This window comes from Sciurus carolinensis, chromosome 6, assembly GCF_902686445.1.
Source record: "Sciurus carolinensis chromosome 6, mSciCar1.2, whole genome shotgun sequence".
In the NCBI taxonomy this organism is placed as follows: Eukaryota; Metazoa; Chordata; class Mammalia; order Rodentia; family Sciuridae; genus Sciurus; species Sciurus carolinensis.
The window spans coordinates 9,092,302-9,114,966 of record NC_062218.1 but is presented as its reverse complement, the minus strand read 5'-3'; the positions used below and the strand labels follow the sequence as shown (position 1 = coordinate 9,114,966).

The 22,665-nt window shown below is 41.3% G+C and overlaps 1 protein-coding gene across 4 annotated transcripts in view; it reads left to right on the top strand.

Annotated features, from left to right (window-relative positions):
* Ctnnd2 (catenin delta 2) overlaps window positions 1-22,665 on the top strand; it is an 856,033-nt gene that overhangs the window by 725,622 nt on the left and 107,746 nt on the right. For all 4 annotated transcript variants that reach the window (XM_047555397.1, XM_047555396.1, XM_047555400.1 and 1 more), the window contains one exon: window positions 12,069-12,242. In XM_047555397.1, the coding sequence (XP_047411353.1) occupies window positions 12,069-12,242 (174 nt within the window). The remainder of the gene's footprint in view (window positions 1-12,068; window positions 12,243-22,665) is intronic.

The window sequence follows — 22,665 nt, the reverse complement described above, 5'->3', positions numbered from 1 at the left end:
TTTTTTTTTAAGTGTGGAAGAATCCTTATTGTTCTCTGGTGTTGATTTGGATGTGATTTAAAAGCCTTTTTTTTTGGAGGCAGATTTTTTTTTTATAATTTTTTATTTATCTTTAAAATTTTTACAGACTGCATTTTGATTCATTATGCACAAATGGGGTGCATCATTTCGTTTCTATGGTTGTACATGATGTAGATTCATACCAATTAAAAAAGTTTTGTAGAAACTGCCATAAACCAAAAAGCAATGGAACACTGTTGTTTATAAAGAAGATTGAAGTTATGATTTCAGCCAAATGATAGTTTTTTTAAGGTTTTTAATGTGCTCTAAATTAATACAAAACTATTTTGAAGTGCTAGAAAATTAAACATCGAGCTTAATGAGAATGTAAACAGACAACGACCATGCTTGTTTGAATAACCATTTAGTGTGTTTGGTCAAGTTCAATACATTTTAAAACAGTCCAAACTAAAAACAGTCTTGCATGTAAAGACTCAGAGAAAGGAGGCAAAGCCAAAAATCTTGGAGATGGGGAGGGGAGTGAAGATGGATTATAAGATTAAATGAGGGCGAGGAATAGGAGGGTGCCATCAAATCCAGCAGGCACTGGCTGGTGGCCAGGGCCTCTGGACTGGACTAGACGCCTCGGGAGAGAACTGAGTGTGGATGACACCACCCTCTGGAGAGCATTGGCATTGGGCCAGCCTGGCATCTCTGCTGGGAATTAGCAGCCTTTCCCTGCGGTTCCCTCCAGGGCTGTGCCTGGACACAGCAGTCCAGGAGTCCGCAGGAACTAGGGCTGTGTGCTCCCAAGGAGAGAAGGCACCAGGGCTTCTCTGTTAGCACCACTGCCAAAACGTTGCAGCAGGTGAGCTGTAGAAGCATCTCGAGCCCTCTCCAGGGCAAAGCACCTGGGCAGCGGGTTCCCTTCAGGACCTAGAAACGAACTTCACTTGCAAAAAGCTTCCAGAGTTCTAAGTTTATAGCTTTAACATTGGTCCAGTATCACCTGGTTGCTATTGAAATATTCTATACCCGAACAGACACCTGTGTGCATCACATCTGACCTAAGACTTTGCAAACACCTTTATGTCTGACTGTTGCTGAATTTTAGGAAGTTCCTAGTTTCTTCAGTCCTTTTTTAGGCAAAACCTCCCCTAAAGCATGCTGCATATCTTATGCCAAAGAGGCAGCCTCACCTGGGAGGACCCTCCCTGACAGGGGGTGGCTTTGTGTCGGTAGTCTCTCTTCTTCTTCTCCTTCTCTGTCTTCAACTCCTCCTCCTCCCCCCCCTTCTTCTTCCTCTTCACTCTCTCCTCTCTCTTTCTCTCTCTCTCTCTCTCTCTCTCTCTCTCTCTCTCTCTCTCTCTCTCTCTCTTCATCTCCCGCCTCACCCCCCAATTTGGCAATTTGGGGTATGGTCAAGGATGCTATGCAGGTGTCTGAGGTACTGCTCCCACAGGGTTGACAGGTAACAGGACCCTGTCCTGCAGGCTGCTGGGCAGAGCAGACCTGGGTCTTCAAGATCCACTCAGTGTAACCCTGACTATAAAATAAGCAGAGAGACCTGCTGAGAAAGAACAAGCAAAGCAAGTAGACCCCCTCAACCTCACAACCTCTGAGTTTTACTTATCAGTCACTGAAAATGTTTAAGTCCAAGTGGGTTAAAAAATATGTGTTCTCATGGGTGAGGATACAAATGATCAGAATCCAAACATGATTCTGATCCAGTATTTTTATGTGATAGATCTTTGTTTCACAGTCAGTACTTTCTAGTTAAGAGATAATTTGTTGCTCTTTTTTAAAACTCTCTTAAATTATGGATGCCAAGCACGTAGGTTAGTGGAAGCTTCACTTGGGGTACTTAGCACGATGGTTTATACGTGAAAGGGATAGGAATGGGCTTCTGTGTAAAATGTCTGGAGTCCTCTTAGTTATCCTGTGAGGGGGGACACACTGATAGACCCTGCAAGCCCTCCCCTAACACTTCCCTGTCCTGAGGTCCCAAGCGCTCACTCATGCTGTTCCTCTACCTGGTGTCCTTCCCTTTCTTCCACCACTGGGAGAATGATTCTTCATGACCAGACGTGGCCTTCCCCTACTCTGAAGAGAAAAATCCGCCCCTCCCTAATCTGTCTACCTTTGTGTCATTTGTGAAACTCCTCTCCTGGTCCATATCGTGCCATGAGGTGGGTGCAGCAGGTGGCCCCCACCGAGAGGGAATGTCCAGGGGGGAGGACTGTGTAGGTTTTCTTTTTCTGTGACTTCTAACCTCCCAGCACCTGGCACCAGATGTGTGGAATGGTGCTCAACCCTGGTCCCTGGTGCCCTCTGACTCTTGCTGTGGGTTTATTTCAGGACTTGACCCCCACTCTTCTGTTTCTTTTCTGTGAAGACTTTGCCTCCAAGGGTCTCTGTAGGCTAAGTGTGTCCCATGGTCCTGTCCTTCAGAGTGGTCACACTCCTCCAGTTGCTCAAGACAGTGTTGAGTTGCATCACTTTCTTAGTCAGTATTGTGAATCTCCATCCATCCATAATTATGATCATGCAAGAGCTTAGAAGTCTCTGGAAGCATCACCGAGAAGCAGTACATTTGATCATGCCAGACTAAACAAAAGCTTCGCTCCTGGGTGTTGGCATGAGTCATACATACATGGTATTAGACATGGAATCCCATCACCTGCAAGGTTTCCTTGAATTTTTTAGGACTTTGGGTATCACGTTGGGAGCCCACTAGGTCATATGGATGCTATTGGTCAAATATGAGACTCTGAGGCCGTGTGAGCATGCAATGTCTCAAGGCACAAACGTGAGGTCTATTACTAGTTCAGGTCACCACGCCGGAGATTTAAACTTTAAATGACAGTTTCTCTTTATTTCAGATGAAACAGATGTTAATTATGAGTACAAATACAGTTGGCCCTCAGTGGTCAAGGATTCTGCATTCATAGATTCAACCAACTGCGGATAGAAAATATTTGGAAAGAGAATTGTATCTGTATTGAACATGCACATATATTTTCTTGTCATTATTCCCTGATCAATATGGTACAATTATTGACATAGCACATACATTGCATTAGATATTATAAGTAATCTAGAGTGATTTGGAGCACAATGGGAGTTGTGTATAGCTTATATGCACATATTATGCCATTTTTAATAAGAGACTTGAGCATATGTGGATCTTGGTATCCTCTGGGGGTCCTGGAACCAGATACCAAGGATTGACTATATACACACATGACATGGAAGTAAAATAGTATTAAGCACAAGAAAAAAATAATGTACATACTTCCACTATCCTCCTTCTGTAGGAACTCACAATTACAATTTGTACCTGGGCATATGCCCTTTTGGTTCTTTTTAACTCACATTTATTCAGAGCTTTGTTTAACCCTTCAAAATATAAATATACTCCCTGGGTCAGAGGCAAATACAAAATGAACAGGTGCACGTCCCACCAGGGCAGACCTCTGCTCCACAGTCATCCGAGGCAGGCGCCTTAGAGCTTACACGACTCTGTCTTTAGGATGCTGCTCTCCATTCTGACCCAAGGTGGCTCTTGACAGCCACGGTCCAGGGGTAGATGGGGAGAGCCCTGCCCCACCGGACATTGCATACATCACTGTTACTGGTACCCAGGTGCCCTGAGCAGTCCACAGGAACACCTGAGCTGCAAGGGAGGCTGGGGATTTAGTCTCGGGACCTGTTGTAAATGACCCTTGGGCATTTTGTTAGTACAGAAAAACAAGGTGTAGTGGCATAATGAAGGGAGTTTAGTAGGAGCTCCCTGTCCCTCTGAGTCACTGACCTCATTCAGCATTTTTTGCACATAGTAATAATAACAGTAATGGCGTTTATGCGTTCTATCGTTGGTACATTCTCTGGAAACATCGAGGCCCCTTCTCACCTGTACTTGGGGCTGCTCCCCTGCCCCTGTGATTCTTCTGCAGGGGAGAAACAGGTTGAGGAAAGTGGGCTAGCTGTGGCAGTTTGTCCCTGGACAGCACGGCCTTTCTCCTTCCAACAAGTTGTTCTTTATGCAGTGCTGAGGAGCTAGAGATCCCACTGTCAGGCATACCGTGATGCAGAGAGCCAGTGCCTCTTTAGAAAATGAAGTTGCTTCTAATTTTTCACTAGTGTAAACTGCAATAAACATCCATGTAGCTAAATCTCACTGACCTCCTTAATTGCATCTTAAAGAAACATCTTCAAAGTGAAATGTCTAGACCAAATGAATGTCTTCAAAGGCTTTTGATACAAGAACAAAAATTTGTCTATCTCTCTGCCAATGGCAGTTGAGGTATGTGGAGTAGATTTCGTTGTAATCGCTTTATGGATCTGCCCTTCATGACATTGCTAAAACTCTCAGCTTTTCATTTCCTAGCATCACGAGTTGTTTTTCTTCTCTCCAGTCATTTTCTTTTTCTCATTAGTAACCATGATTTTTCTTTTGCTATTTAATACCATTTCCTCTCCACCATCTGCTTCGTTCAGCTGCCACTCACTCCTCTTGGCTGCTTCCAGTCTAGTCTCGCTCTGTGAAAACCCCTCCATATGCTGGGAGCTTGTTGATTCAAGGCATGATATTCCATGTCTTGGAAGCAGTGAACCACTTGCTCCTGCAAAGATCAGCTGCACCTTTCCATACAGCGATGCTCCTGTATCCATGAATGAGATTTTTCATCTCCCTTTCCCCACCTCCAAAAGCATCTGAAAATGCTGCTTACTTATTTTCCATGATTTGCAGACTTAAAGCTGTTTCAACTAGCTCATTAAGTTTTCTTAGTTACATTCTGCCACTCGGTACTCCATGCCACCAATACTCTGTCTTGGACTACGGGACCAGAGTTTCTCAACTTTGGTGCTGGAGACATTTGCAGCTGAGTAATGATCTATTGTGGGTCTGTCCTGTGCATTGTGGGATGTTTATCAGCATCCCTGGGTCCTACCAGATAGCACTAGCACCACCAACCCAACCCACCCCGCCCCTGTTGTCATACCCAAACATCTCTTCTGCAGATACTGCCAGCTGTCCTTTGAGAGGCAACACTGCCCTGGTTGTTGAGTCCAGGATGCTAAGGTTGCCTTGTTTTGTTTTGTTTTGTTTTTGTTTCTGTTTGTGTGTTTGTGTGGGGGGGTGTGGTAGGAATTAAACCCAGGACCTCATGCATGCTAGGCAAACGCTCTACCACTGAGCCACATCCCCAGCCCTAAACTCTCTTTTGAGGGATGAATCACCGAACAACCAAGACTACGTGGTCATCTGAGGGATGTTGACCTGCAGGGGACAGAGTCCCTTTTAGAAAGCAGATCACAGGGAGGGCCTTGTCTCAGGTTTCCCTAGATTGGGATGAGAAGTTAGGAGCAGAGGGATGGAAGATGAGAGTACTGCTGTTCCAGGTGGCTTCAGCAGTGACTTGAGAGGGACAGGTCAGTCCAGTGATGTGAGCAGCCGTGGTGGTAGCGTCCTCCAAGGGCAGCCAGCCAGCCTCATTTTTCCAGCCTCCCTCCCTCTCCCGGGGATGCATGCCACTCCTGGCCCTGCACATGCTGGAGGTGAATCAGCAGGTAGTCTGGAATGTCCTTTGTTCTGAGCCTTTGTTCAGAAAGCATCCCAGGCCTCTTCTTGGCAGAGGTTTCTGATTTCTCAAGTGCAAGAGCCCTCCTATCTTGTGCAGGGAAAAGCCTGGGACATTGCAGTGCCACCCAGACACAGCTAACTGGCCACCAGCCCTGTTTCTTCTCCACACAGCCTCAATCTCAGCCTCAGCCTCAGCCTCAGCCTCAGCCAGCAGCCTCCCCACAGTGCTGGGGCTCCCCTGGCCTCTGAAACTCCCAGGATTCGGCACAAAGAATTGTGTATCCTGTGGCTTTTTGCAGATGAACTGGTGTCACCAGTCCTCACCTGTCACCTCTATTCTCACCCCCAAAAGGCTGTAGTGGCCATGAAATACCGTGAAGGCATAATCAGCTCCTAACTCTGGTGTTCAGCAGAGCCGAGCAGCCCTGGCAGACCATGGGTGGACTTGGGGTTGGGTCCTAAGTGTTTTCTAAAGGACTTGGTGCTGACTGCAGCCCGAGGAAACCAAAGCCCCTGACAGTTTACCTACATTGAGCCATGTTCTTTTCCTGTATTTGGCAATGTGTGACTTCCCCTGGGAAGGAAGAATGGGATCTTAAAATCAGAGTGTTCCTCTGTTGATGCAGATTCTTTCCCTTTGTTCTGCAGCATCTCTGGTCTGTTTATTTCCCTGAAATCCCATTTTAAAAAGCTATGCTGCATCCTAAGAGCGTTCATGTTCCCTGGCTGGTAGAGAAATCTCGGTAATAGAGGTGCGCTCTGCTGGTGAGGCCACATTTGCTGTTTACATCCCAAGATACAGCTCAGCGGGAAGGGTTCTTTGGGGAGGGAGACTTGCTGGCTGAGACTGAAGCGAGGCCCATTGGGAGGATATGCACTTCTGCTTGAAATCCTTGTCCCCGTTTAGTGAATGCTTCCTGTTTGTATCTCCTCAGTACCCAGCACAGGGTGCTGGACACCAGAGACTGGGCACCTTGTAAGCTAGTTCGAAGGGAAGAGAATCTGTCTTTTAATTCTCCTCATTCAATAGGGAATTTTATGAATGTAATTCATAATAAGAGTTATCCTGTGAGTCTCTATACCTTAAAGAACCCTGCATGTAGTAGAGTCCCTGTAAAGTGTATTAACATCTTGACCTTTTTGTTTGTTCATTTGGTTGGTTGGTTTGGGATTTTTTTTAATTTTTAATTTTATTGTTTTTACTTTGTAATTTTCATCCCTAGGTTTTATCATTCCCTTCACGTAAAGAGTCAATGGCTTCTACTAGTCCATCCTCAAACCAACCAGATAGAAATCTTTCAAATAGAACTTAGGCTCTACCAGGAAACCAAAAGTATTTTTAAATTTTAATTGGCACATAAAAATCATATGTACTTCAGAGGTACAGTGTGATAATTCAGTGCGTGTATACAGCATATAATGATCAGATCAGCAGAATTGGTACATCCACCATCTCAAACAGAGCATTCAGAATCCTCTCTGCTGGCTGTGTTGAAATATGCCCTCAGCAGTGTCGGCCAGGTGCCCTGGGTTACCCACCAGGCTCTCGAGCCCTAGAAGCTGCTGCTCCCTTCCACCTGCACACCCCACACGTCACGTTCCCTCTCAGGCTAGTGACGCCATCCTGCATCCTGTGCCCTGACCACCGCCATATCAAGAAGCATCATGTCTAAGCTGGTTACTCCTGAAGCTTGTTGTTCTCTTCCTTTCCAACAAGAGTTTAAGCATTACCTTCTGGAGGGCAAATGCATGTGTTTAATTCTATGCAACTTTTGAAATCGGATAATAAGCCATGTACTGACTTTTTAATTGATTTTATTAGCAGAGTTGTACTTTCGAAGCCAGTATAGAATCTGCTGGTATGTTTTGGAGTGAGGCACTAGTTGGGGTGACAAAAAACCGATCTTGTGGTTTGTTCCATGATCTGTTTTCCACATCATCCTCTAAGCTGCCTGCCTGTCCCCAATAGTCCTTCATGGCAGAAAGGTCGTGAAGTAGCTGCAGGACTCCCCTACATGACTTTTCTTAGTGCTTGCTGTGTTAACATGAGAAAATGTCACAGACTGATTATAACCTACCTGATCCTTAGCTTGACGAATTCTAAATACATGTGTAAAATCCTACATTCCCATAAACAAGACAATTAATTAGAGGATCTTTAACCCTAGAAACATACTAGTATTTTTCCTGTTTAACCACATGTGAATGGCAAAGTATAATTCGAATATATTTTTTAATTTTATTTTTACAGACTGCATTTTGATTCATCGTACACAAATGGGGTGCAACTTTTTTTTTCTATGGTTGTGCACGATGTAGATTCACACCATTCTTATGAAGTGATACATGGAAAAATCAAGAGTGGCTGCAACATTCGTTCATTTTATTTGTTAAAATGTAACCAATAGACATATTGCACAAAATCGCAGAACACTTATCTAATGATTAATCCTGGGAGCAAAACCATGCAAGGAAGGTGTGTCTTCACTGAGAATCCCCTCCCTACAAGCTGGGATGAGGTGAAACCCAGCAAAACCTGTGCTGCAAACTGAAGCACCTCATTCCTTTGCTTTCCTTTACCAGCCCTGCATTTCTAAATTGCAGTCTGCAGATGGAGATATATAAATGTAATGCCCATGGTGTGTCTATGCCCATTGAACAAATTGGTATTATAATCATACGGCTGTTGCCCTGTTGATTTCCTGCAGATACATTGTTTCCCATTCTTTGTATCAGAAAGTTCTCTCTCCTGTTAACGTTTTGCTTCTGTATGCACTTTCTTTCACATGTCAAACTTTTATTTTTATTATTTGTTCTAATGAGTTATACATGACAGTAGAATGCACTTTGACACAGCATACATAAATGGAGCATAATTTCTCATTCTTCTGGTTGTACATGTTATAGAATCACATTGGTCATATAATCCTATATGTACATGGGGTAATAATGTCTGATTCATTCTACTGTCCTTTCAATCCCCACATCCCTTCTCTCCCTTCACTCCCCTCTACCTAATCCAAAGTGACTATTCTTCCCTAGCAACCACTACCACCACCCACCGCTGCCACTGGCTTATTGTGAATTAGCATCTGATTATCAGAGAAAACTTTCAGCCTTTGGTTTTTTGAGATTGACTTATTTCACTTAGCATGATATTTCCCAGTTCCATCCATTTACTGGCAAATGCCATAATTTCATTCGTCTTTAAGGCTGAGTAATAGTCCAAGAATTTTCATTTATATGTCCTCAAATATAGTAGAGATCAAATACAATTTGCACAAGATTTTCAAATTTAGTCCTGTGTTCTCTTGGACCAAGTAGCTGTTAATTTGGTTAGCCTTTTGACCATGTTAAAGATTTAATCTCCATTTGCTTCACTCAGTGTAGAGGTTTGTACAAATGTTAGGAAAGAAGCATCATATATTTAAACTTATAAATGATGTATTTCCATTTTGGTAAGAGTTGCATATCCCATTTCTCACAGGTCTTCATCAAGAGAAAGATTCACATTAAAAGTTTTCTTGTGCACAATAGAGTTACTTTAGATTAGGTAGAGGGGAGCGAAGGGAGGGGAAGGGGTATGGGGTAGAAAGGATAGTAGAGTTGAACAGACACTATTGCCTCATGTACATGTATGACTGCATGATCCATGTGATCCTACAACATGTACAATCAGAAACATGAGAGATTATACTCCATTTATGTACAATTTATCAAAATGCATAAAATTCATTCTAGTGCCATGTATAACTAATTAAAACAAATTTAAAAATTAACTTTAAAAAGTTTTAACATGCAGAACAGTTTTATCTACCTCAGGGTGTGATCCTAACTGTGCCCATTCCCTATTGCCTGGTTGATGTTGGTTAGCTGGACAAAATAATGTCAAATGTGTTAACCCTTTAGAAAAGTCCAATCATTTTCATTAATGAAAACCTCTTCTTTAATGAATAACCGATCATTTGCCCCTATTAACTCAATAAAAGTTTGAATCAAGTATCCAGATACAGGTCAGATACACCAACTGGCTTTGAAATACTTCTTTTTCTTCGGTGTTAACCTGCCAGGGGGCCATCAGTGTTCTGAAATAGCAAAGAATCCCCTTTGAACTCTCTCTCTACTTACCATCAAAGATTATCTATATTCACATCAGTTGTGCTTTTATTTCCTTCAGAGTGTCTCTGCAGCCATTAAGAGATGATTGTAATAAAAGGTATTTAAGAGCTTCATAGATGGCATGTCAGAGCAGAGGAAAATTGTCTACTGCTACAGCCATTTATCCAGCTTTATCTACTGTGCAGAAGTTGGAAAGGTAGAACACGAGAAAACCCAACGAGAGATAGTGCAGCTTCTTTTTCCCTTTTTCTACTTCAGGTGTCACATTAGTGAGGAGCCTGCCAACACTACTTCACTACACGCCCTACTCTCATGTCAGCTCTTCTGGAAGAGGAAAATCCCATCCTTGTTGAGTTGAGATTTCATATGCTTATTTAAAATGTTTAAGGAGATGATAGAGTAGAAAATAAAACTAACAAAACATCCAATGAACTCTTTTTCTATTTCTTGTTACACCAGCAGTAGACTCACTGCCCTAACTGGCTTCCTTTGAGAAACCAGTATTATTACTGCTTCATCATCCAAGTTGACAAAGCTACAGAATGACTGGTGTCTTTCCCAAGTGTCCTTTCTGTTCAGTACAAAGAGCAGGTCTCAATTAATGAGCCAGGAGCCATAGGACAAGGACAATTCACTTTCAGTGTTTTTGTTAATATTTGGAAGAGGTGTGCTGGCATCGTGGCTGGCTGTTCACAGGTGCAAATCATCTCTGAATGGTTTTGGTTAACAACAAGACACTCCATGTGCTTGAGTCTCCTTGTTATAAAGTTGAAATTGAGTGACAAGCTCATTGAAGATGACCTTTAGTGGGGTATCCAACATCCATCAAGGGACATAATCCATCTTTGAAATTTAGCTTTGACTTAAGTTAAGATGTATGGTAATGGAAAGAAAAAAGGCATGAATTTTGAATTTGTCTCTTGAAAAATAAGTAATAAAATTCTGGAACTTATTTATGACTTAAATAATTTTCTAGTATCTCTAACAACATTTCCATTTTTTATGTTGGAAGGATATGAGGCAAACCTCTATTTTCTTCCAGTCAAAATTTCAAGACTAAGAAACATGACTCAGATTCTGAAATAGTTTTTTTTCACATTTATTTACAAACATACACATCTATACACAGATGTACATAGGTAAAATACCTGTGAAGAAGCTTAGCATGTATCATTTACACTCTATTGATTTTAAATACATTAGTGGATACAAGTGGGTTAGTTAGCTTGGCACCTCACCCTAAAATTATAAAGGAAGAGCTTTGTTTTACTGTTTTTCCCAGAAGTAGGAGAATATTTTCCCAGACAGATGCTTATTTCATTTCTGTCCTCATTATACTCATTGCCTTTGTTTTCCACAAAAGTTAAATCATTTTATAATCAAAGGCCACAATCATTATTTCAATTTTTAATTTTTTAAAAATCAGAGTGATGATAAAGACTTTGAGTGGAGACAGAAATGAAAGACAGACATTTTATCAAAGTGTTTTTTCTAATCACTGCAGGTTTTTATGATGCACGTTACTTAGGGAGAAGCACCATCTCCCATAGCGCTTTGAATCTTATTTGTTCATTTAACTTTTATTGTTGTCATTTGTCCAAGTTGCTATAATCTTCATAACTCTCATTTTTAGTGGTGTGCTGGTATTTCTTTGTATAAAGAAATGTATATAAGCCATAATTTAAAAATTATGTGTAATTAATTTTTAATTACCCGCTCTCCCATTATTCCTTATATTTAATTCAAAGCAAATTTAACTATAAGATCCAGATTTGCCTATAGCTCATGTCAGTGCATCTAATAAACCGTAGCAATTTTCTGTCTTTCATCCATTCTGTCATTTGTTTGTTAGATGCAATGTAGTACCCCAAATCAAGCACATATGTATTTACAAATTATATCAGAATTTATCACAGTTATGCATAAATTATTATCATTTTGCATTCCAGGAAGGCTTTTCATTGCTGGTAACTTACTATGCAACAGCTGTTATATGCTAAATATAATATGTACTACTTTAATCTTCAACCTTTTTCCACCCTGCCAATCAAAATTTCCCCATCTCTGCTTGTTTCTTCCTGAACAGGTTGTGTCTGGATAGTTCTCAGAGAGCTAACCCCGGGTTGCTGCCAGTTTCAGTCTCTTCTGTACATGCCCCAACCCCCCCACACACACTCCATCATAAGCTCTCCTGGCAGGAGTGGCTATCCTAATTTCGGTGGTCCCTGGATTCTTAACCCTCCCTGTCCTCAATAGTCACTGGGTTTTATCATGCCTGCTTTTGTTTTTGTCTGTGATGTTTGCAGAAAGAAATGTCAGGAAGTTGTTAAAGATGTTCACTCTCTCGTTTTTCTTCCACCAGTGGGATGGAGTAGGACCTCTTCCAGACTGTGCAGAACCACCAAAAGGGATCCAGATGCTGTGGCACCCCTCCATAGTCAAACCCTACCTCACACTGCTCTCTGAGTGCTCAAACCCAGACACGCTGGAAGGGGCGGCAGGCGCCCTGCAGAACTTGGCCGCAGGGAGCTGGAAGGTATGGCTAGTTCGTTACAATACAAAAGAATCTGGAGTTGCAGCAGGTCTTTAGAAAACAATGCAAGTGCAATTCTAACACGGATGTTAGGAGAAAAACTGATTATGTTGAGTTGTTGGACTTAGAAAGTTATTCCTTAAAAAAAAAGTTCTTCTTAAGGTTTCAGAGTTCTTTGAGGACCACCGTGCACAGGGATGAATAGAACGGTCGTTGGAAACGCTGCGAAATGCTCGCCTTTCTATGGGTGCAGCTGAGCTGCTTCATTTCAGGGACAGTTGTGGCATGTGGAAGTTTTCAAAACTCCATCATCAACTGTTAATCTCCAGACACCCATATGAATGTTTAAGATGTTGTACTGGGTCCCAGGCCCCAAAGAAGACCCCTTACATTTTTGAATCATGGACTTACAGAGGAGAATAATATTGTTAATTCCCTTGGGAAAATTATTTAAATGAATGTATGATTTTGAGAAGATGAGAGGGTCTTTTTCTCCAAGTCCTTATAAACTGATGCTGTCCCTGATTTAATTTCACAGAAAATTCTCATTTTTGGTAGAAAAGGACTCACCAGGGCAAATAATTCTTGACCATGGGCACTTGTAGTTACATGCACCAATTTGCCTTGTTGCATTAAAATAAAAAAGGTGTGACCACTCTTAGAGAAATGAGGGTAGAACATATGGGGGAAATGCCAAGAGAAAAATAAAACATCAAAAATGTTTTGATTTTTTTGCCATCATGTTCCATCCATTTAATATCAAAGTCAGGATTCGGGATGTTCATAAATCACTCTTTCTTTGACATTCATTCTCTTCAAAATGACATTAGCATTGACACATAGCTACAGCACTTTCAGAAGCTCAGAGCCAGAGATGGCACACGTCCTGGCCTCAGATCACCATGCAACTGCACACTCCCTTGTGCTCATACCGTCCAATGTCAGCCTCCTTGTCACTTCCCCCCACCTCTCTCTCTCTCTCTCTCTCTCTCTCTCTCTCTCTCTCGTTCATCCTCACTTCCATTGCTCTAGCCCCAGCCCCAGCCCTTCCTTCTCAGCTGTGACCCTCACAGCTCGTGGGCCCAGTCTTGAGTCTTCCCGCGGAGCTGCTTGCTGCTTGTGTGATGGGCTCATCCCTCTATTGAGAACCTGAGGAATGAACATAATTGTCCCTTTCCCTTCCTGCCTGTAAAGCATCCCTAGTGTTTCTACCTAAAGAATTCAGGTTAGGCTAGACTGAAAGATGTCTCCTGCTTTCAACCAAAGGTGGGTGCAGAAAAGTTTCAAAAGCAGAGTCACAATAGGCAGAAGGCCAGAGTGTGACCTTCTATGACTAGGAAGGTCATTAGTAGAAATCACTTCTCTGAAGAGGTTCTCACATTTCATGTCCCTGTCAGCTTAACATGGTCCAGTCGGTTTTGACTCAAACCACAGTTCAGACTCAGGATCTGGCTTGTCAGAGTGTGGTGATCCTGGCAGGCTACACCCCTTGTGTGTCTTACGCGGGTCATCTCAAACAGAGAAGATCGTGGCTGCCGAACTCTCCACCTGCGCAGCCATCGCCACCAGGATGCAAAGATGGGAGCGAGATGGCATAGCCCAAGGATTGTCACCTTTGCAACCAAGACCAGCACCCCTGCCCCATGGCCCTATATAGACAGACCTGGAGAGGAAGGGGAAGAGTGGGTCTGACTGAGGTACAAAGACCTGAATATCCAGATGCTGGCAAAGCTAGTCTGCTATCTGAGCTCTGTTCCTAACCAACTATCATGTCCCCTGAAAAATAGGTAGGTCCCTATCAGGATAATTTTAAAATGATGAAATGTCTTGGGGCACTTGAAGGTTTGGAATATAAGACTTTGACTTTTAAACTCTGTATTCTTCATGTTCAAAACTAAGAGGATATGGCAAAAATATGTAAAAGACCCAAACCGAACTTATAGGGTTGAAAACAAAATGTCTTCATCTATGGAATTGACTCTATTTAAGTGGAATTAACAGCAGATTATTGTAAAAGAAAAAAAAAATAGTGAACTTGAAGACATTAAGGGGAACTCTAAATAAAAGAAGAATGCAGAACTCGTCAGAGTCAAGTAGTCTGAGAAATGTAGTGGAGCCTCACACAAGAAAAGGGAGAGAGGAGGAAGAGAACAGAAAAGAAAATATTTAAGGAAATAATGGTAAAATCTGTTCACATTTAATGAAAACCACAAATTTGCAGATCCAAGCAGCTCAAGGAACACAAAAAACAAGGAACATGAAGAAACTATACCAAAGTACATTATAATCCAGTTGCTCAGAACTGGTAATAAAAGGAAAATCTTAGAAGCAGCCTAAGGAAAAAGGCATGTACTGTACAAGGAGCCACAGCACATCTAACCAGCGACGTCCAAGAGTAGCATCGTCAACATCATTCCTTCATACCACGAGTCCTTGCTGAGCTGCGACTGTCTCTAGAAGGGAACGGGGTCTGTGAGCCCCTAAAGTCGACCCCAGCGTCCACTTGTTCTATACTCCACTGCTTGGTGGAGCAACCATGCTCCAACGGTAGCAGTCTCCTGCTTTAGATGATATAATGCCAATTATGAGAGATGTGTGACAGTTATTCTCAGCGTTTAACCCCGGCAGTACCTCCACACATCTTTCTTGTAGATGACATCTACTTATAAACGTCTATCTGTCAGTAAGAATTTAGTAGCATATTGTGACCTTCCTCAGATAATCACATTTATGACCATTTACTTGGTCCTCTGATTCAGATAGGAATAGGCTTTTTATGCAGTACAAAGTTGACAGAAAGAGCTGTTGTGCAGTGTCCGGGCTCAGCCATGCTAGCAGGCTGTAGGTTCAGAAGTGCTGCCCAGTTCTGCTGTTCCTGCCTTGTGGAAGCTTCTGTGCACGACACCAGGCTCCTGTCTCAGGGGCAACCAGGCCAGCGTGAGAACTGCTGACAGATGTCATATTTAGGTGGTGGGAGTAAGAAAATGGCAGGTTTGAAGAATGTTTGTATTTCTATATTTTCAAATTATCTCCTACTTTGGATTATACAATTCCAGTTATGAAAGATGTGTAGCTATCATTCTCAATGTTTTCTAGAAATAGCATCTTGCTGTTTCCAGAATATAAACCTATATATTAGCGTAGTCCAGTTGTCCCACTGTGACCACTATCCACACACATCCGGGAACATTTATTTGGTAAATGTTTTCTATGTAGGAACAATTAAGAAGGGGAAAACTGAAGTCAAGATCACAGAAGTTGTTCTGTATTTTGAACGAAGTTTAACAGCTATACCACTGGAATTCCCAGTCTACATTGTAGGCATGGAACTAGAAAATTCAAGGAGTACCTTTTACAAGTAGACACCCAGATGCACAGTAAGAAGTCACAGGAGATACCCTGATGGCAAAGAGAGAAGAAAGAGGAGTGAGGAAAAGAAAACATACAGACACAAGAAAGAACAACTCCCAAAAGTTGTTCTAAGAACTGGTAGTCATAGCACTGACCTCTGTCAGCAAGAACATGTTAAATCGCCACTAGTAAATTCTAGAAGATGGAAAGAATTTTAGAATGCTGGTCTTATTCTAAGCTCTGCTTCCTGAATAATTCTAGACAAATGGGTTAGTCCTCAAGCAGCATGAGTTACTGCTCAGGAACATTCTGTGAAGTTGTAAATAAATACACACTTGTGTAGGAGCTTTTTATTGAAATACAAATACACAGGCACACATAGAATTCAATCATATTATTGACATCTCTTGTGTAATTTATTAATTTGCTATACAAAGTGGGATGGTAGATAGAAAATTCGTGAGCAAGATTGGGAAAGATTCATTAAACCAAACACTAAAAAAAATCTTATTATTACTTTAAGAAAATTGAAAATGACATATACAGAAACCAAGCAGGAAGACCATTATTTTAAAAAGTCTAGTTCAAACACCAGTTCTTGAATAATTAAAATATTGACTTAGAATACACAATAGCATCAACCTTCATAGGGATTGTAGTGCCATCTGAAATCTAGAGTATTAAGAATGCGTTTTTATAGCAATTGTCAAAATTTAGTGGTATTTCTTTAGTGTCCTTAACTTTTTATGGCCCAACAAAAACAGAAATGTGAAAGTAAAACACCAGAATTTTGCATGGAGACAGCTTTTTATGGACCTCATTGTCTGAAACAATAACTTTCCTTTATGAGAAGAGCATGCACACTCTTTTTTTCTGTGACAAATTGACTAGCAAACTAGCTCTTCATAATGGCCCTAAACACTTTTTAAAGTTTAAAACACTCATTACTTGGTTTATGAGCATCAGAAGAAGATAATGGCATTATTCAGAAGCAAAGTGATAAATGTTTTTCATAGCCGACATAGACATCAGTTACCTTTTTCTCATTTACAGTACAATGATTTTGTTTGTTGCAGAATATTAAAACAATTGGATAGAGGTAGCTTGAAGATTTCCAGAATGTGAATGAATGCTCTTTCACTCCATTTGTGAATATTTCTATTGTAATTGAGTTTTATGAAAACCCAGGGATTGAATTACAGAAACACATCTGTACTGGCTATGAAGTCAAACACTTTAGGTATCTTTGTAATTTCAATTTCCCCCCTAAAATGTGAATATTCTCCCATTGCTTTTAAAAATAAGATAGGAGAAAAAGGATATTTGTAAAAGATATGTCAGTATTTAATGAGCTAACATGATAGCAACATAGACTTAGTGAAGAAGGAAAGAGAATCTGTGACCATGTGGTCCAATTGAATAAAAAAATATAAGGGAACTGGGAAATTTGAGACTTGTCCTTAGAAACAGGGACAATAACCTAAGGAAGGACACTGAACTTAGCATAGCTTAGTGCTCAGTGTATTGTGCAGAAGTGAACCAGGGAAGATTAGTGAAGTGCAACAAAGAGAAGTTAAGACCATGGTTTGACTTAAGACACAGTGAATTGCCTTTGTCCCAGTTAACAGCATGAGTAAAGGCAAGAGGTTTAAATGCAAAGAAAAAGAGTTTTGAAAGATTGTGAGGAACGTGGGGCACAAAGCATAATGCCTCATCAACTAGAACTGGGCCAGAGTAAGCACCAGGGTATCTGGGGACTCTGTCCCATCAGAAGCCTCCTGGAGACAGTACTCGGAGCAGAGACGATGTTCAGCCCAAAGCAGGACAAGAGGCCCAACCCAAGGAGCAGACTATGGGAGGAGCAGGCCCACAACCACACCTAACTCAGCAATTTCCTCCCTAAAAGAAGTACTGTGGAGGTACCCACCCAAGGGCTGCACCCGTCCACATCCTCATCACCTCGCCAGGGAACCCATTTTTTTTGTTGTTGTTGGTCATTGATTTCATCTGGTTTCTGAAATCCTAAGTTGCAGAACTCCATCCTGAAGTTATAGAAACCACTAAACCAAAGGAACTTCCACTTCCAGCTGAGATACCAAGATGGAGTGACAAAGCTCTGATTTACCCTCCTTCAAAGATCAATAATGACTATAAAACAGAAACAGATGAAACAGTGGATTTTTGGTAAGACACTAAGCATTAGTCAAGGAAGGATAGTGATCTCCAGAGACAGGAAACAAACAAGATGAGCCCTTGAAGGCCTCAGCTCTCTAAGCCATGCATAACGACTGAGATCCTGGGAAAGCCTGCAAACACTGTGCATGGACACAATGGGACCGGGAATCTGGGGAGATCAAGGTGACTGGGGGTCATAGACCTGGAGATACACAGAGGATCCCCCTCTGCTACCAAGCAGAGAACCATCAGCACATGATTATGAGGGAAACACCTAAGTCTGGAGAAAGTCATCTAAAATTACAAGACAGTAAAATTTGGCACTTACATAGATTGGGTGTAATGTGTGTTTCTAAGAGACAGACAGGAAAAACCTCATACAGCATGGGCAATCAGGTAGAGTGCTCAGAGGGTCTTGCCTCCATATGAGGAATAATTAGTGCAGAACTATTGAATCTTAAAAGTAAGATCCAAATGCATCAATATTTTCCAAGTAAATTAATTCCATTCTTGAACAAAGCTTTAAAATATCTATGGGAATATAAGAGCATCCAGAATCCAATAAATTGAATTTAAGAATGTCCAGTTGAAAATTACCCTGTTACAATTCATAATGAGAAACCAGCTTAGAAGTGATGGAGTTGAAACTGGCAAACAGGAATGTTTTTTAAATTTCTTTTATTTGTTCTAATTAGTTATACATGACAGTAGATGCATTTATGCACTTTGATAAATCATACATAAATGGGGTATGATTTCTCATTTTTCTGATAATACATGTTGTAGGGCCCTTCAACAGATGAATGAATAAAGAAAATGTATATACAAACAATTTTTTTATAACTACATTATATGGGTTCATAACATTAAATAGAAACAGAACGTATATAAAGGAATGAAATAAAACTAGAGTTAAAAGTACAATGCCTAAAATGAAAAAAAAAAAAAAGCACATTAGACATCTACAGATTAGACACTATGGAAGAAAAGATTAGTGATCTGGAAAATGGCAATAGAAATTATCTCAAATGAAAAACTGAGAGAAAAAAGAAAAAAAAAAACATACAGATTGTTATTGAACATCAATTGATATTTGGAGTCGCCAAATGAGAGGACAGAGAGAGCAGCAAGAGGACCAAAAACAATCGAAGGAATAAAGATTAGAAATTTTCCAAGTTTAATGAAAAAACTGTAAACTCCCAGATCCAAGCAGTTCAAAGAATCCCAAACTCCAGGAACATGAAGAAATCATAATGAGGTGCATCATCATCAAATTTTTCAAAATCAGTAAGAAAGGGAAGTAGCCAGAGGGCGGGGGAACCTGTGTTCCTGCAGACCTGCAAAGATGAAGCAGCACATTTCCCATGAGCGCAAGGCAGGGGGAAGAGAGAGGGAAACATCCCAAACACTGAAGAAACAGGGAACCTGCTGCACTCCTCCCGTAGTAAGCTGGTCTTGGTTTGGTACCTAGCAGAGGCACCGTGTCCCTGAAGGAAACGTCCAGGTCACCAATTACCTAGAGCAGTTATAGAGCTAGCTATAAATGAACTCCTTCCAAGCCTGATGAGAACCTGACCTCAGCTGGCCACAGGCATTGTTCCTCACCTGAAGAGTGGCACCAGAGACATTCTAACATAAAATGTCACCTGAATTGTGCAACACACTCAGAGAATCGGTATCCCGCCATGTGCCACCCAGCACTCTGTTTGCCTCAGCCTGGAGAACAGCAAGCGTGCAGAAGCCCTGAGTCGAAGGCTCCAGCCCCACACAGGGGCCGCAGGTGAAGGGTGCATGTTCCTCCCACTTGGAACCTTAGCAGTTCCTTTGTGGCAGTGGTCAGAACCCGCTGGCCCCTTTAGCTACAGTGGCTCTCATCCTTTTTGCATAGATCCTTTCAGAGGAGAATGCTGTGTTCAATAAGAAAGCACTTGATGCTGTAAATCAACCTGACATCTTCTCTCACCAATTAAACCCAATTAAACATGTAAAAATCTCCTACTATGGGCCAGAAACTGGACGACAGTTGAGAAAAAGAGACCAATATGACTTGGTCTCTTCCCTTATAATATAGTAAACATGTGAATAAAGAGTTCAGATAGCCATTATATTCACTGTGCGCAGAGTGTGTGCAGGTCCAGGGTGACTCTGAAGTCACCTTGACAAGGAAGTGGTAAGGCAGGAGGAGGCTCACTCCCAGCATCACTGGTTAAAACCTCAGGACTAGGATTCAGTGATTTAAATTCCTTTTAGTACTCTAGTATAGCTCATTCTTTAGGGAAATACCAGCTGCCATAACAAAAGGACTTCCAAACATGCAAGGGCCCAAGCAAGATGGAACACAGATGTCCCTTTCTCTACTGGCGTCAGAGGAAGGGCAGGGGTTGGAGGCAGGAAGCCCCCCTCCGGGAACTAATTCACCTACACTGAGAGCTGCTCTGTCATCTTCAACATGAGGCTCACAGAACTGCCCACGTCACCACCATCCATCAGCAGGAAGAGAGAAATAACCTGAGAGACTCAAATCGGTCACAGGAAACGTCCTGTTGTCAAAGCCAGGTCACACCTATATGTGTGGCTTTACTTGTAATCTGGGCTCCACTCCTGGCCACCAGAAGACAGATGCTTCTCTAAGTCCTACTCCACCAACAACAAACAAAAATTTGCAGAAAGGTGATCTAAATCCAGATTCAAGAAAAATAAAGGTCTCTCTTCTAATGGGACAAGGATTTGCTAATATATTCATGTTACAAAATTAAGCACTTGCTATCTTAGTAAAAGAGTTGCACTTGAGTCAGCTGACTGCCTGGGCTTCTACAAAAACTCTGCTTTGTACATGCAAGACCAGGTGGCCTCATCCACATGATCCCTGCAGACTGTGCCTTAAGGTCAAGTTTCAGATTTCCCACTCCCCACCAAAAGGAAGAAATAGTTTACTATCTCCAAAGTAGAATGTTTTCTGGATTTAAAAGAAAAATATGAAGTCCACCCCATCTACCCATGAGGTACTATGTTTAATAAGACAAAAGAAAAAAAAAGTAGATATATTAAAGGAAAAGTTTTCCAACCTGGTTTCTAATAAGCAAGAAGAAGAAACAACTGAATTATTTTTATCAGGTATTGAATAAAAAATAGAGCTGAATCCGCCATGTCTGGGAATGCCGTGGCTGGGAGCCTGCCCCTGTCCATCAGCATCTCCAGAGCTTAAAGGGCGGGACGTCAGCAGCGTCAGCTGAACCTCCGTCCTGTCAATCACCTCAACCGTGTTCGGAGCCTCTCTTAGTTCACCAAAAGGCATTTCTAGATGCCAGTCGCACACAATGATGACACCTCCAATATTTGATAGCATTCACAATAAAAAATAAATAAAAACTTCCTGTGTTCAGAAAGGTTCATTTTTAAAGACTAGTTTGTTTTTTTTTAATTGAATATCACTGATTCTTGAGATAGCCAGAAAGCTGGGAAAACATGTGCAATTGTTCTTATTTGTTTAGCAAATGCTTCCTCTGGGCTCTCTTGCTCTAGCTTGACCTTCTTTATCTGTTCTTCCCATGAAAGCACATCAAAATGCTATTTCCCCCAAGAAACCCTATTGACTAGAAACTCATATTTTCAACATTACATGCATACATGCAATAAAAGTCAGTATTGGCACTAACCTGATTCACATTTAAATATATAGTCAGACAAACAAAAGACACTTTAAACATACTGTAACTACCATTAACATAACAAAGATTTGTATGTATTAAATTGATTTATTGCTTTGTGAACGTAAGGAGATTTTTCACTAGTCCTCCTGATTAGAGATACCACTTTATAAAACAGATTTTTGGAATTTTGAAAAGAAAGCTGCACGATCCTAAAAGATTACACTGAATTTAAAGAGCTGACACCTGAATCACATGTTCACTGCAGAGAAACCTGTCATAGGAAGGGCCTTGTGCTGATACAAGTTGCTTCATAAATCCTATAGCAGCCACCAAACAGAGTTCTCTTTCAAACTCAAAACCTTGGCAATTCAGGTTCTAATAATAAAACAAGACAATGTGAAGTGTGCAGCAAAAAAACCCGTGGTTTCTGAATATTTAGTACATTGCTTTGTAGTAAATTCCAGAGAGATAAGGCAGAATAAATAATTTTGAGGGGATGATTTCTGCCCTCTTATCATGGGAACAAGGTGCCATGGTAAATAACATGGTATTGTAAATCAATGCAGCAGCACATATTAGAATCCCCAGCCATCCATACCTAACTCACTGTATGCATTTCTCATTATATAGCATGGGACTTTGAACACATTGTGACTCATGACACCACAAGATGCTAAAATTCTTCTGAAAGATTAAACTATATTTGGAAGAGTTAAGTTTTGAAATGTGACCTTTCTTTTCCATGTCAGAAGAAAAAGTGGGGAACTAGGCACAGTGTGCACACCTACAACCCCAACCATGCGGGAGGCTGAGGCAGGAGGATCACACACAAGTTGAAGACCAGCCTGGGCTACTTAGCAAAATCCTGTCTCAAAAGTAAAATATGTTTGTAAAGTAGGGATTGGGATGTAGCTCAGTATTGAGGGTTTACTTGGCAAGTGTGAGTTCCTAAGAACAAACCCATTACCACAAAAAAGAAAGGAAGGAAGGGGGAAAGGAAAGGAGAGAGAGAGAGGGAAGGAGAAAGAGGAATGAGGGAGGGAAGAAGGAAAAGTGGGGAAATGGCTAATTTAATAAAATCAGTGGGAAAATGCTCATTTAACGGGAAAGCATTTAATTTCAGATACTTCTAAAGCAAGAGTATTCATAAAGAATAGAAAATTAATCAACAAATTCAGAATTTTAGCAGTATAATGGGTTCAGCCTCAGAACAGGCTATTTTGTACTTAAAGGAGCGCATTATCTTTAGT